Below are 14,644 nucleotides of genomic sequence, written 5' to 3' on the forward strand. Positions count from 1 at the left end.
CTGACACAAAGCATTGAAGCTGCATCTGTTGCCTAGCAACCAGATGTGAGCAGCCGAGGTTGGTTTTAGAAGAGTGAGAGCAGAAATCGCTCTCGGCAAAGTCCCCTCTGAATCATTATGAATTCAGCCCCACGCACACAGAGAAACGCACACACCTCATCCATCTTCATCCGCTCGAGCGCGCTCTGAGAGCACAAGCGCACGCATGCGAGCGCAGGGCTTGGCAAAAATCAATGGCGAAGCAATGAGAAATGCAAACCGTGAACAAAACTGGCCCTTATAGAAGCACAGCACACTGGAGTACTGCCAAAATCTAATGGTATCAATCTATACATTCTCTGAACGGAGCAAAGACCAGCTGGTGCATGAAAACCATCAGAGGTCCTCCAGCCACGGACATCACATACGAATGTTCAAAGAGAGCACATTCTAAATGTTCCCCTTTCATCTCAGAGAAATATTCATCCGTCTGCAGGAATATTAGTGATGGCTCTGCTTCATAAAAGTATATCGCTCTCGTTGATGGATAGAAAGAGAAATAAAAACAAATATTGAAAACAGGAATTACAACCAACCACATGAATCGCTTGTGATCGTTTCTGTATGACCTCATGATTATGAAATGTAGAGTGTAAAAATTTCATTTGCAAATAATGTGAATTGTGCTTTCTAGTTTGTGATTTGGGAGGTTTTACATCAATGATGGGTGGAGGAAGGATGGGATCAGGGGAGATCGACTGCGCAGAGGAAGCCGGTCCGCTGCACAAGACGCTCTCAATGTTCACACCAGGCTGGACCTGCAAACAAAACATGACATTTAAATTCACAAGTTAATAAAAGCAACGTTATCAAGAGTCTTTTGGCCCCAGCTAAATGAAAATACTGCGTATCTTTGATCAGAATGCGTCTATGGGAAATTTACTGCTTGAATGGCTAAAACACAACAGTGTAGTTCTTTGTGTTTTAATGCATTAAAATTGCAGAATTACAGTGATATCAAAGTTCTGCTTTAACTCTCACCTGTATTTCGAGCTGTGGGCGGCGTTTCTTTGGTTCCGACTGGACCTCCAGTAAGATGGTGTTGGGCTTCCGAATGACCGGAGCTGGTTTGGGTTCAGCGATGGTTGTAGGTGGAAAAGAAGCTGTTACAATCGGGGTTTTGTCTCTGATGGTGATCTGTGAAGGCACCGGAGCCTGACTGTCCACTCTGGGTTTACCTAAAAAGACAGATACAGAGCGATGTAAAGATTAAAAATCAGAGCTAGTATCTGAAAGGCTAGAGATTTAATTCAATTTTATTCACAATGTGCATTGTTCCAAAGCCGCTTTACAGGAGAAAATAAGAAACACAGAACAGAGCATGGTGTTTATAGAACAAGCAAGATCATTCTAGTTAACGGCCCTGTGGCGAGGCACCCAACCTCCAATGATAAATAAATGGAGAAAAGAAAACCTCGGGAGAAACCAGTCTCAGCAGGGAGGGCCAGATCTCCTCTGATGTGTCACAGCTGCACTCAGTGACTTCAAAGTAACTGAGTAACTGTTTATGAAGAATAGAGAGAGCTTATTAGTTGTGATCTAGGAAGATTCATTTGTTGAAACTGTTTAGGTCTAATTTGGTATTATTTTGTGATCGATGTCAGACACCATAGGAATGTTATAAGCAGGGAAAATAGTTACTGAGTGCAGCTTTAACTTCAAACTGCTGTCATGTGATGATAGTTTAGCATTAAGTATTGTAGATTTAGCATTAACTTTACAGTGCATCCGGAAAGTATTCACAGCACTTCACTTTTTCCACATTTTGTTATGTTACAGCCTTATCCCAAAATGGATTAAATTCATTATTTTCCTCAAAATTCTACAAACAATAACACATAATGACAACGTGAAAGAAGTTTGTTTGAAATTTTTGCAAATGATATATAATTTTTATATAATATAAAAATATATATAAAACTTATGTACATGTGCTTTTTTCGTTTTTTATTTTTAATACATTTGCAAAGATATCAAACAAACTTACATTTACATTTAGCAGACGCTTTAATCCAAAGGGACTTACTTCTTTCACGTTGTCATTATGTGGTATTGTTTGTAGAATTTTTAGGAAAATAATGAATTCAATCCAAAGCGTTGTGAATACTTTCCGGATGCACTGTTTTTATACAGACCTTCTTACAATTTTCATTGTTACAAAGCAGCTGTACATGAAACATATTGACTATAAACAAAAAAGTTATAATTAATGTGACAAGGAGTCCATCTTTGCTCTTGGGAATGGAATTGCCTGTGCTGGTATGATGGTCACTTTCTGAATTTTGCAATGGGCCATCCATAAACTGTCATTACGACATGTTTTATGAACGTTGACTGCTTTAGTTTTGTATCTAAAAGCATTTGTCAAGTTTATTTAAATAGCACTTTTTTGCAATGTTGAAAAAGCAACACGCAATAAAAAAATAAACAGATAAAGGGAGAAAATTTATAAATAAAGGGAAATTATATATTTCTGAATTTATAATTTATAGGTACCAGTTTAAGTATTAAGTAAAATTAGAATTTTAGTTTCATTCTCTGAATTATGAGCTTGTGTCAACATTTCTCCTAAATTCAAATTCCATTTATTTGCAGGAATTTTGAGGAATTTGCAGACAAAATACAAAAAAAGATACAGTATTTGCAGATCTGGAATACTGCAAAAACCAAGTTCATATTCATGTATAAACAAGATAAAAAAAAAATGTTTACATGTATTATATGATCCATTCAAAAACTAATATATGATGTTATCACATCACATGTTGACATTCTCTATAGTCTTTCACATGGCTGTTGGGTCTTTCAGACTATTGTCATGAATAATCGTCTGTAGGTTTGTGTTCGTGCACTTCGCAGAACATTACTATAAAAAACATCAGCTAAATGACTAGACTTAAAAAGGATGCAGTTTCTCATGCACTGGGGATATCTGTCTGCGGAATTAAAGAGGTTACAAGAGACTACATTAAACCCAGAGTAAAATGTCCATCCCTCTCTCTTCAGCAGGATACAAGAGTGGATTAACAACACATTTAGACAGCCGAAACATGCCCCTGCCAAACCCCTGAAGTCTGCACATCCATCGGCCCAATGCAGCAGAGATAACATCAACACGCTGTTTACAGGCAAGGACACAGCGAGACCCCAATACTCACGCAAGAGGGATATTAAAGACAGACACTCCTGCGGATGAAGCTCACACACACACTCATTACTTCACCTCTCAACACACTTCAGTGTGATTGTAAAGGACGTTCACGGTACTTCAAACCGCCGTGTCTGTCCAAAACTCATTCGCTCACATCTGGCAAAGCGGAAGGCAAGAGTCTGTTCTGTAACGGTACCAAAAGACAAAGCGGTTCATCCAGAGTGCGCTAGAGGTTTGTGTCATCCCTGTTTGCGGGAAGGCAGATTACGGACACACATGGCCCATTACAGAGACGCGAGTCTGGACTCGGCACATTATCGGTGAACGAGGAGCCTTGCATTAGCATAAATCTGCTGCGAGCGCAGCAATCTGTTTTTCCCAGCCTTCCATGCAAAGCAGGGGAAACATAAGCTTTACGATTTCCATAATTTGGCTGAAGGGCATCCAAACAGTGGCTCAGGAGCAAGAAGTACTGACTCATCTGGAATGCACAAATAGTTCTGATAGCAAACATGTGGGCTGCGCTGCAGGACTGCAGACGGGGGAAAGACATTTGTATTCCACAACCTCGAGAGAGAGAGAGCGTGCGAAATACGAAACGAGATCGGACAGATTAGCGCAGTGATGGACGGCGAGAGGGTAGGGAGAGACACTATTTTGGCCATCTAGAGAGGCCGCCAGGCTTGCGAGGAAACGAAGACCAGAATCGGGTGACAGAATTGAATTCCCTTATACCTCGAAATGCACGGGAACACATCCAGGAACATGTAAATCACTGATTTTATCGGACCCGAGGCCGTTGCTGTGCAGGTCAGTGGAAAAAGAAAAGAGGTTATGATGGTTAAAGTCCCAGTGAAATTAAAAAGGACTATTCTGATTTTTTCATGAAATATTGCAGCGTTTTTAGTAAATAGCTTATCAGTCTGGGTCAATTTCTTTTTAAAACGCATGGACCTTCATGATCTTTAATTATAATAATAAAATCTCCAATGACGTGAATTAGACGGCTTGGCCGGAGCATCAATTAACTCCTCCCCTCCAACTGTCAGTCTGCTTCCAGTTTCATCTCAAAATCAATCCAACAGCTGTTTTTACACATCCAATCATTTCGCAGTGAAAACCCAAGCCACACCCACTGATTTCCTCTTTTGAAATTCCTTTTCACTCGGAAATGTGTCATAATACGGAAGCAAAAACGATCGCAACATTCGATTCATGTGGACTTTAAGTAGACATGTATGTGCGCACGCTGCCTCTTCTGCAATCGCACGCAATTTAAACGCAACAAATGAAGTCACGTCTTCACCGCGGGGGACAACACAAGAGCAATTTCTCTTTCAATCAATAAACTATAAGCATTCACCCCTGAGACAGCAAGACACAGTGAGCTCAAGCAGCTCAGTGTCAGCGTGCAAGACAAGGGAAGCAAGCGAATTAAGAGTTGAAGCAATTTCTTTATCAAGGATAAACGGATATCTAAAATCTGCTTAAAAAGTGACCTGTTTTAACTTGTTTACATGAATTGTAACAAACCGGGTACTCATAAAACCGTGTTTACATGGAAGTTGCCTGGTTTCTCGCGTGCAGTGACATCATCGTGGATAGTCTGTTTAGTGATTAAAATTGCAACAGGATAACAGTCAGAAGCTGTATTTTATATCTCCTCTCATCTTCACAGTAACTGCATAGTTCTTCATTTTGACGTTTCTACATCGACATTAATGCGTTACTATTACTTCCGTTTGGGACTTTTACTATCACGCAGACAGACATGCGCATGCGCATATACTAAACTGAGAGAAACCGGTTAAAGGCGTTAACATGCAGCAGGTTATCGGAGTAATGTGCAAAAAACGACCTCTTCCGACTGGGTTTTGTTTGCCCGCCGTTTATGAACTTTCCCCGTTAAAAGAAAAAGGTTTTACGCGTTAAAATGATCTGCTTGTTATCAGCTTATAAAGCATAATCGGAGTAAGACTGTGCGTGTAAACGCACTCATTGACATATTTTCATGTCAATTACATAAAGTTAAGATAATAATAAAAAGACTTTTGCAAGTTACAAAGAAATGCAAAACAACCAATATCAAGAAAAAATACGTCATAAAAACGTTAAAAAAATTACATTCTGTAAAACCCAAAGTTGAATTGCCTGCCATTTTCTCCTCTCTGTAGAGCACAACTGGCTAAGCAGATTTACAGAAAGCTGCCCGCCGCAGCTTTCGTGTGACTGCGACTCTTCTACGGATGAGACGTAGGGAACATCTGCAGCAGATGAAAGGCTCGCTCTCCGCTCCCATGAGGCGCACTGCAATTCCCACTGTCCTCCCCGGAGAGTCACGGAAGAGGGGAAATTAGGCCAGCTCTAATCTTCAGCCCTCCAGAGACCCAGTCTGAGCCTTGGCGAGTCAATCCAATCCAGCCTGGGCCGGTCTGGTACCCTCTACTTTACAGATACCCCGCTAAACAGTTTTTAATGAGAGTGTGCAACTTTCACACATTCAGTGCGATGAGAAATAGGACAGCCGCAGGGACAACACCGGCGGACGGTGTATGAACGAAATAAAATGCCGAGGGAATCGCATCGCTTCGAATATCTGAATATCACGACTGCTAATAAAAGTGATATATGCTTCAAATGCTTTCTGCCGATGAAGGATGTTAAAGAACTTATCAGGAGATGTGATGCTTCACTTTCATTAGATAGAATTGAATCAAGTTTGATAGCTATAACTTGGGGAAATGTTGATCATTAAAATTATGGAAAATATTTTTATCCTCGTCTCACTCACATCCTCTGAAACATAATGATTCAAGGCTTTTTCACACCAAGGAGATTTAAAATGTAGAGTTTAAAGCTAACAAAACAGCGGAGCAATATTTTTTTTTCATCTCAAAAAACAGAAAACATGGACAGCCAACCATTCCATTTGAATTTAAAGGACTCTCACATTCAAAATGTGAAACTTAAGTGCACAAGAATAAACAAACCACATTTGCGAATAGGTGTGAAAGCTACTATACTTTGATATATTGTTATAGTAATATTTATTTCTTGTTGTGAACATGTCTTTAATTTACTTCTTTTTATAAGTAAAATCCTGCCGTTTATTAAACATCATGTGGCATTTTCAGTATGAACAGCATCACACCTGATAAGTACCCATGACATCATTGATATCAGCATCACAGTTATGAAGCATTCACATCACACTCAAATGACTGTAATTACCAGATTCTATTCAGAAATGATGTTTCTATGGTAACAGTCATAGTGCCAAATGAATCCATGTGGCTATTCAAAGTATTTATTCACTACGTAAATGTATTTGCTTTTGTTAAATGTTTAAGAATAAAAAGCCCACATTGTCTATAGCAATTAAAACAATATATAGACACTGTCTACCCGAAACCTCAGATGTCCAAATTCAGGAAATGGAAAAAACTGTACTTTTTAAATGAATAAATACTGTGTTTTCAAAGTTGACAAATCCTTTTTAATAACATTTGATAGTTAGATATTTGCAAAACCCAGTGACAAACATAGGATTACGATTGATTTATGGCAACAAAACAATAAGAAATATGGTAATAGAAGGTTACAAATGGGCAGCAATGGTATCAAACACAAATATGTGCAGGTACCAAACTACAGTTAAAGACTCAAATAAGTGTTTGAACCCCATTTAAAATAGTGAACAGCCATTATCACTTAGTTTACTTTACAGCCTAGAATTGAATGAGGAGTGCAGAATGATGTCATCAAAATCGTTAATCCGTATCAGCGGAAATAAGAGCCTGTAAATTATGAATGCCTTTATCCTCCTAATCTATAGTTTATAGATGTCCTTAAAGGTATACTTCACCCAATAATGAAAAATCTATCATGAATTACTCCCACAAAGTTTTCTTTGTTCTGTTAAACACTAAGAAAGATATTTGGAAAAATGTTAGCATATCTGGGACACCATTGACTACCATTGTAGGAAAGTCAAAGGTGCCCTAGAACTGTTTGCTTTGCTTAATTCTTCAAAATATCTCATTTCGTGTTCAACAGAATAAAAAAAAAAGCTACAATGACTTTTCGTACTATGATAGTCAATAATGCCCTTTTTTTGAGGAGTGGAGTACCTTTAGTGCTAACATTCATATTTTAGCTCTATTTCACAATGGTTAATTTAATACAAATCTAAATGTTTCGCTGCCAAAACGACGTGTCTGAATAATTCATAATTCCAACCTAAAATGAACGCAGCATTAATGCTGTGGAAGAAATTCAGGCAACACACTGAATAGTGAGAGAAACCAGCGAGGTGGTATGAGCGTAAGGTAAATTCAATGACACTGTTCAGGGCCACTGCATTGCAGATGTGATTAGCCAAGTCTTTGTTCACTCAAGCGCAGCTCGGATCAAAGGTCAACGCAGCAGACAGACGACAGCCCACAAAACCACCACCTGCCATTTCAACGTTCGCCGTTCTCTGCCATTTCATTTCATTTCCAATAGCCCGAGTCGCGATTCCGGAAGCGTTTGAATATTGTAAACAATTTAACCGGAGCAAAGGTGCACAGCCACCGCTATTTATTAGAGCAATACCTTTAATTACCTCCTCAGTCCATTGCAGAAAATTATAACGACTCCAATTCAGCCGTTACCAAACTAATGGATCCTTCTGTCGCCAGGAGGTCCAAAAGAAGTGGGGGAGCAGGGTTAATAAAAATAATCTCATAATACCAACACTTTCTACATTTTTTCAATGGCTATTTGCAATTACTGCCCGAAAAAAGGCGCCCTCGTAAAGCACGCCGGTGTTTTCATAAGGAGGCTAATAAAAAGAATTACCTCTGACTGCACAAGGTCGGAGCGGAGATGGAGGTTGCGGTGATTTGAACTGGGAAAATGGGAGCGCGATAGAAAGTATTAATGACCCTGACAGTGAAGTGATTAAAAGAAAGCGGTGTTGGAAGGCTTTTTAATGAGAGGAGAGGAAGCCGTAATTAAGAGCTCGACTCGCCGAGCTGCAATGTCTGTCTAATTAAGTCCGTTCTTTAATGCCGCCGCACGCTCGCGTCCCGCCTGAGGAGAGACGGTTTTATGACTGCAGCATGAGGAGGCTGTCGCAATCCAAACGTCTTCGTTGCAGAATGGCCAAACGGGATGACGAAAGGCAAAAATTACTCCATATACTCAAACGACAGGAGATTTGTGTCCAAACCAACTTATCTTTACCTTCAAAGCTTTCTTGGGCATGAAAGACGTAATTCTTCTTTGAAACCTTCAATCAGAGGTCGGGAGAGTTGACTTCAAGTAGTTTTTGATAACTTTTGTAAATACAAAGGCGTTAGAGAGAGTTACACATGGTAAAGGTGGTTTACCTAAGGGTATGGCCATGGGAATGAGGTAGCCGCCTACTGGGGAACCCGGCTGGTGCTGCTGGGCGGAGTCACTGGGGCTGAACAGGAAATGAGGTTCCGAGACTGAAGGCTGCAGGCCGGAAACAGCATTCACAGATGGACTAGTTTGGGTTTTAGATGACTTCATTACGACCCCTACACGACATAATGAAAAGAGGAGGATTAAACAAAAAAGATCATGAAATGGAGAAGAGAATCGTTTCCAATTTAAGATTATGGACACATTTCAATAACTCACCTCTGACGGTCTCTATTACTTTGGGTCGTTGAGATTTGGATTTAAGTGTGGGGGAAGTGAATCGAAGGTAAGGTGCCTTTTTCAGAGTCCGTCGGTGACCCTCATAAAGAGCTTTCCCGTAAAGCTTGGCCAGATATTCATGATCGTCCTGAGTTTTCACAACCACTGGCTGGACACGAATGAAGAACAAACAATAAACTTTCGTCAAGTTATACATTAAACAGAATAGAATGATACACTCACATTTTAAGCAAACATGTTGAAATTAATACAAACATACACTCTATACAATATCATACCATACTACTTCATAACATACCACTCTATACAATACTAAACTATACCATACCATACCATACCGCTCCATGCCATACCACTCTATACAATACTAAACTATACTATACCATACTGCTCCATGCCATACCACTCTATACAATACTAAACTATATTATACCATACCATACTGCTCCATGCCATACCACTCTATACAATACTAAACTATACCATACCATACCATACCGCTCCATGCCATACCACTCTATACAATACTAAACTATACTATACCATACTGCTCCATGCCATACCACTCTATACAATACTAAACTATATTATACCATACCATACTGCTCCATGCCATACCACTCTATACAATACTATACTATACCATACCATACCGCTCCATGCCATACCACTCTATACAATACTAAACTATACTATACCATACCATACCACTCTATACAATACTAAACTATACCATACCAAACCATACCATACCATACCACTCTGTATATAATACTATACTATAATATACCATACCATACTATACTACTCCATACCATACCACTCGGTATACAACACTGCTCTATACCATACCATACTATACTATGTTTATGGTCAATTTACTTTACTCCAACCCAAATAAAAAATAATCCACATACTTAGATAAAATCTTATTAAAGCCATGGATCTTTATCATCAAAATCTCATGGCAACCCCACAGAGCCGCCAACAAAATCCATCTCAAACTCTTATAATTGTGTTCCGGACTGGCTCTGCCTTTAAGGATAGCAATAAAAAGCCCCGACTCGCTTCATGCTTGGTAACCTTTCAGATAACCAACGGATGTGTTGCTAGGTTAAGAATCTTCCACAAAGACACCGGGTAACAGGGAAGGACATTAATGGGACCTGGCGTGCCAAACACAGATAAAGCAGGCCTGTCTCTTGTCTTCACACTCTTTATATTTAGTAAATTAGTGTCACGGCAACATACGGGCGTTCATTTAGAGGAAAACCACAGAGATGTAGAGAAGCAACGGCGTGGTTGTCCAGATGGACCATTTTGGGAGTGTTGTGAGATACAGTAGTCAGGTCACAGCGATAAGCAAACAAAAACACGTTTAACAGATTTTCATTTTGGTGATAACAGACGGATGTTTAGAAGCAAAGCTAAAACAGCATGCCGCTGCCTTGGAATCAAAGCAAAGTGCCACAATTTTTTACTATCTTGAGCTAAAAAGGTTTTCATGCGCAGCTATAAAGATTGAGTTTTATGCGAGCACATTCATTAGATAACACTGGGCTTGCTCACCATCTCTTGGTTAACTTCAGGTTTGGTTCTGACACACACAGTGGGTTGTTTCCCATGCGGCAGTGTGTTCTCCGCCTGTGCTCTTACTGAGCCTCTCAGAAAGGTTTTCTTCTCCATTGCAGAGGTTTCACCTCCTCCTCCTCCTCTTCCTCCCCCTCTCGCTCCAGCCCTACGGCTGCTCTCGCTCCCCTGGCCCTGCTGCACCATTTTAGTGACTGCAGCATTGTTGCTCTCCACAATCCTCTTCTCAGAAACAGAGCTCTCCCTCGCCAGCTCATCCTGCCAGGAGAGATAGAGAGGGCACGTTGTAGTCAGAAACGCTTGAAGTGAGCTTTTGTTTAACTTTGGCAAAGCCCCTGGTGTTCAAATATTTCCTTTAAAGATAAATTCTTAGAAGTTAAATTTAGGGATGACAATGCCATTATAGGCCGAGTTCCATAATGTAAAACAAAACATCGGTCTGTTCAGGTATCTTCAAAAGTCCAACGCAACAACATTGATGACATCTTTTTATTTGACCAATGGCAGATGAAGAGAGTTATAATCTATAGACTGTTACGACATAAACAAATTTTTCTTTTGTGACCCCTCCTGAACTTCAGGTACACATTCACAAATAATAGAGCGCCTGTAGATTATTTCTAAAAATAATCAAAAGAAATCGAGAAGAACTGTTACTTGGCCAAACTTGTCTCTCTAATACTTTGAATTTTGACTTCGATACCAAGCTCGACCGCAAAAAGTCAATGTACCATAAGGTTTTTTTAAATGTGACTGAAGTACAGGACCCATTCAAAAAAAATGTTTTTATAAAATGAACATACAACAAAATTCAACAAATCATTTATTGAATACAATTATTGTACAGTAAAATAATAATACAAATTAATTTTAACATAAAAGAAGTTAAATATAAATTGTTATTTAACTACACACTAGCTAAACACAAACCGAAAGTTACCTGGGGGTCAGGCGCGCATGTCCAATGAAATGGTCTTTAATAAACTATACAGCATTGTAATAATCTTACCGTTGTGAATCGAAGAAGGTAAGGAGACAATTTTGATCATTGCTTTTTTATGTATTTGCACAATAATGCAACTTGTGTATTTTTAACCAACAAGAGCAGCTTTTAACCAAATTAGAAAACAAACAAAAGAAAAAAGACAAACTGTTGTCAAACATTCTAATGCAGCCCCCGATAAATATCTCTAATAGTATAATTGAACAATTATTCAACCATTAAAATCTAAAATCTACAGAAAAAGAAACATCAATGTATTGTGTAAAAACATCACAATGTATTTTACGTTAGATGAGGAGACCGGTACAAAGGAAAGAGAGAAATCTTTTATTTCAACTCACCTGAATCTCTTTGCTGAGTGTATTGATCCAGGCATCAACTGTCTTCTTTATCCTCAGTTCTTTACTAACATCTCTATAGGAAAAGACACATGACAGGACATCAACATAGCAAATGTCCTCAAAGACATGACAGAAACCACAAAAGCGACAGAACAAGAGTCTCATTGTTCAAATACTGTCATGTTGCTTAAGGCATTTTATGGGTTTGTTCAGAGGTTTCGAGGGTAAAGCTGAAACTCTAGGTTGGATTCAGGGCCATTATTTTTAAATAATGGTCACACTTATTTAAAAGTACAATTCTCGCTATTAACAAACCATTTATTAAGACGTTTGCCTTAATAAACTCCTAATTTGTTGCTTGTCAATAGTCAGTAAGGTAGTTGTTAAGTTTAGGTATAGGGTATGTATATGGTAATGAATAAGTGCTTACTGCTAAACAGCTAATAATAGGCAATTGGAATTGATCTCTAAACTAGTGTTACTGAAATAACTTTACGTTGAGGTATGAACTTATTTTATTACTATGAACTCAAAGTTAAAGATCCCTTTATGTATTGAAGCAATTCCACATTGGATTTGGATTTATGAAAGAGCAACAAACAGGACACAAAATGACTGTATTGATATCGGCCAGTTAACAATGGAATCACTGATATCCGTTTGTTTAATATCGGAAGATAATATTACAGACTTTTTAATACCAACTCAAATTGTTATTTTAGCATTTCTACCATGATTACCTTTACTGCAAATGATCATGTTTTTAAAATATGGTGCATATCTCATATCATCTATAAGCAATAAGATAAAAATGTAAACAACATGAACATTTTTATCAGTGACAGCTCATTTAAAAAATCACTGGTTGTTCAGCCTCTATGGAGATGATGGTGTGAATTTCCTTCATTGGGTGACAAAAACAAATCTTCAAATTCATTTTCTACATCTCCAAAATAAACAAACTCTGCTGCATAATATTCAGACATGAATATGTCCAAAAACAAATAGTTCCCCCTCACCAACACATTTGGGAGCATAATCATTTTCACGTTCGCGTTCTAAACCTTTGAAAAAGTGAATCCCGACGCGAGCTGACATCTGCGAGCAGAGCTAATCTAAATGTAGCACACTGCGTTCAGAGACGCAATCATCTTCCAGCGTTTCTCCACACCACACATTATGTTAATGCCCTGCTGTCTGCTGGCCTGTTAGTCCATCTCTGCATCACTTATTGCACTGTATAAATCACAGAGATGAGGGGCTGAGTGACATTCCCAGCATGCCTCCTGACTGCTGCTCTGTGCCGCCAGAACCCGACGCATCTACTGTCTGCTTATTCTTCTTTAAAAACTCTCTCTGAGCTTCAACACATAACACAGGAGCAATCTTGAGGGCTGGTACAGGGAGTCTGAGCGCCGGCACAATGGAGTTACGTTGAAGAACACTGCGTATCCAACAGTTTCGGAGGGGATAGGGCGATGCAAAGGTGTGGTTTGTGAAAGTGAACGGTTGCTGCAATGTGCTCTGACACTGGCATCTGTAGATGTTTTCTGGACGGCCGCTGTCCTGCTTCTTCAACCCTGATCAAACACCTGTCTGTCATCTTTAAACTAATCTGAAGACTTTGGCTGGTTCAGGTGTGTTTGATCAAAGCTGGAGAGGGACTGGACACGCCTGGCATAGACATACATTACTAGTCAATAGCTTGGATACTCACATACTCACTGTTTTTTAAACATAACATTTTGGTTTTCTATTAAAAGAAACGCACAATTATATTTTTGTTGTCATAATTTTATTTTTGTCTACAAATGTAATTTCAAACATTTAAGCATAAACCTTGAGATTAGACGATTTTTAAGACACATTAGTGTTTATAAAGCGTTATCAAGCGTTTTTTTTCTGCATAAAAAACACAACATTTACATAACTCAGTCTAATATTAATGGTTTATTATCTAAACTATGAACAGAGATGTTTTCAACACCTTAAATCTTAAAAATGAGACATAACATTGTCGCCAAACACATTTGAATGGCGGTAGTGTCTGTGTTTAAAAAAAGCCTAAATTTATAGGAGAATTTACTACCAAGCAACACTGTCTAAGTCTAATAAAACTGCAATAACATCCAAAAGAAAAAACTAAATATATAAATGTAAGAAAAAATTATTACCATGAACCAATAAAAATGTATGAGACTATCAGGAAAAATCTAGTAAACTACATTCTTGCTTGATTTCAATCTGACCGTTCTCTTTCCACACCCTCGATCTTATCCGCCACTCTATCCGAGCTCTCTCTCTGGTGTGTAAGTGCCATTAGGAAGATAGTTTGGATGGTAGCCTGACAGATATTGCACTGCGGCACAAAGGGAAGATATCCAACATACCCAAAGCCCAGAGAAGGAATGATCCGCTGTCAGGAGAGAGGATGTTTCAGGGGCACAGCGGTGCAAATTCTGGACTGAAATTCACAACAGCTGGCCATAAAAAAACACAAAGACAAAGAGAACTGAGCTCTACTGATATTTCCCCAACACCTACTAGAACCACAACAAACACACACTGACTTCCTACACAAAGACACAAGGACTCGCTGATCCAAGCACCGACACAGCTGCCCACATATCTCCCAAACAGCTCTCGACACAAACACAGACTCTCAGCGGAAGGCTTTGGCTGACGATAAAAGCCCTGTCACCGAACTCTGGTGCCTCCTGCGTCTCTGCCGGGCGTCTGCCGCGTGATGGATTTGCCTAATCAGATGATGCTCGAAGACACTCGTGACTCCAAATGGAGCGCAATTGATTCGAGCTCGGCAAATGACCTTCAATTAACCTCTTTGGA

The 14,644-nt window shown here is 39.1% G+C and overlaps 1 protein-coding gene across 6 annotated transcripts in view; it reads right to left on the reverse strand.

Annotated features, from left to right (window-relative positions):
- Positions 1 to 14,644, reverse strand: part of kiaa0586 (KIAA0586 ortholog) — a 95,572-nt gene that overhangs the window by 37,421 nt on the left and 43,507 nt on the right. For 5 of the 6 annotated variants that reach the window (XM_056767564.1, XM_056767565.1, XM_056767568.1 and 2 more), the window contains exons 14-19: positions 11,798 to 11,870; positions 10,433 to 10,711; positions 8,843 to 9,011; positions 8,566 to 8,739; positions 1,021 to 1,217; positions 696 to 797 (exon numbers count right to left, since the gene is read on the reverse strand). In XM_056767564.1, coding sequence (XP_056623542.1) covers positions 696 to 797; positions 1,021 to 1,217; positions 8,566 to 8,739; positions 8,843 to 9,011; positions 10,433 to 10,711; positions 11,798 to 11,870 — 994 coding nt within the window. The remainder of the gene's footprint in view (positions 1 to 695; positions 798 to 1,020; positions 1,218 to 8,565; positions 8,740 to 8,842; positions 9,012 to 10,432; positions 10,712 to 11,797; positions 11,871 to 14,644) is intronic. The other variant, XM_056767571.1, reaches the window with a different exon arrangement.

The sequence above is a fragment of the Triplophysa dalaica genome, chromosome 15, assembly GCF_015846415.1.
Source record: "Triplophysa dalaica isolate WHDGS20190420 chromosome 15, ASM1584641v1, whole genome shotgun sequence".
In the NCBI taxonomy this organism is placed as follows: Eukaryota; Metazoa; Chordata; class Actinopteri; order Cypriniformes; family Nemacheilidae; genus Triplophysa; species Triplophysa dalaica.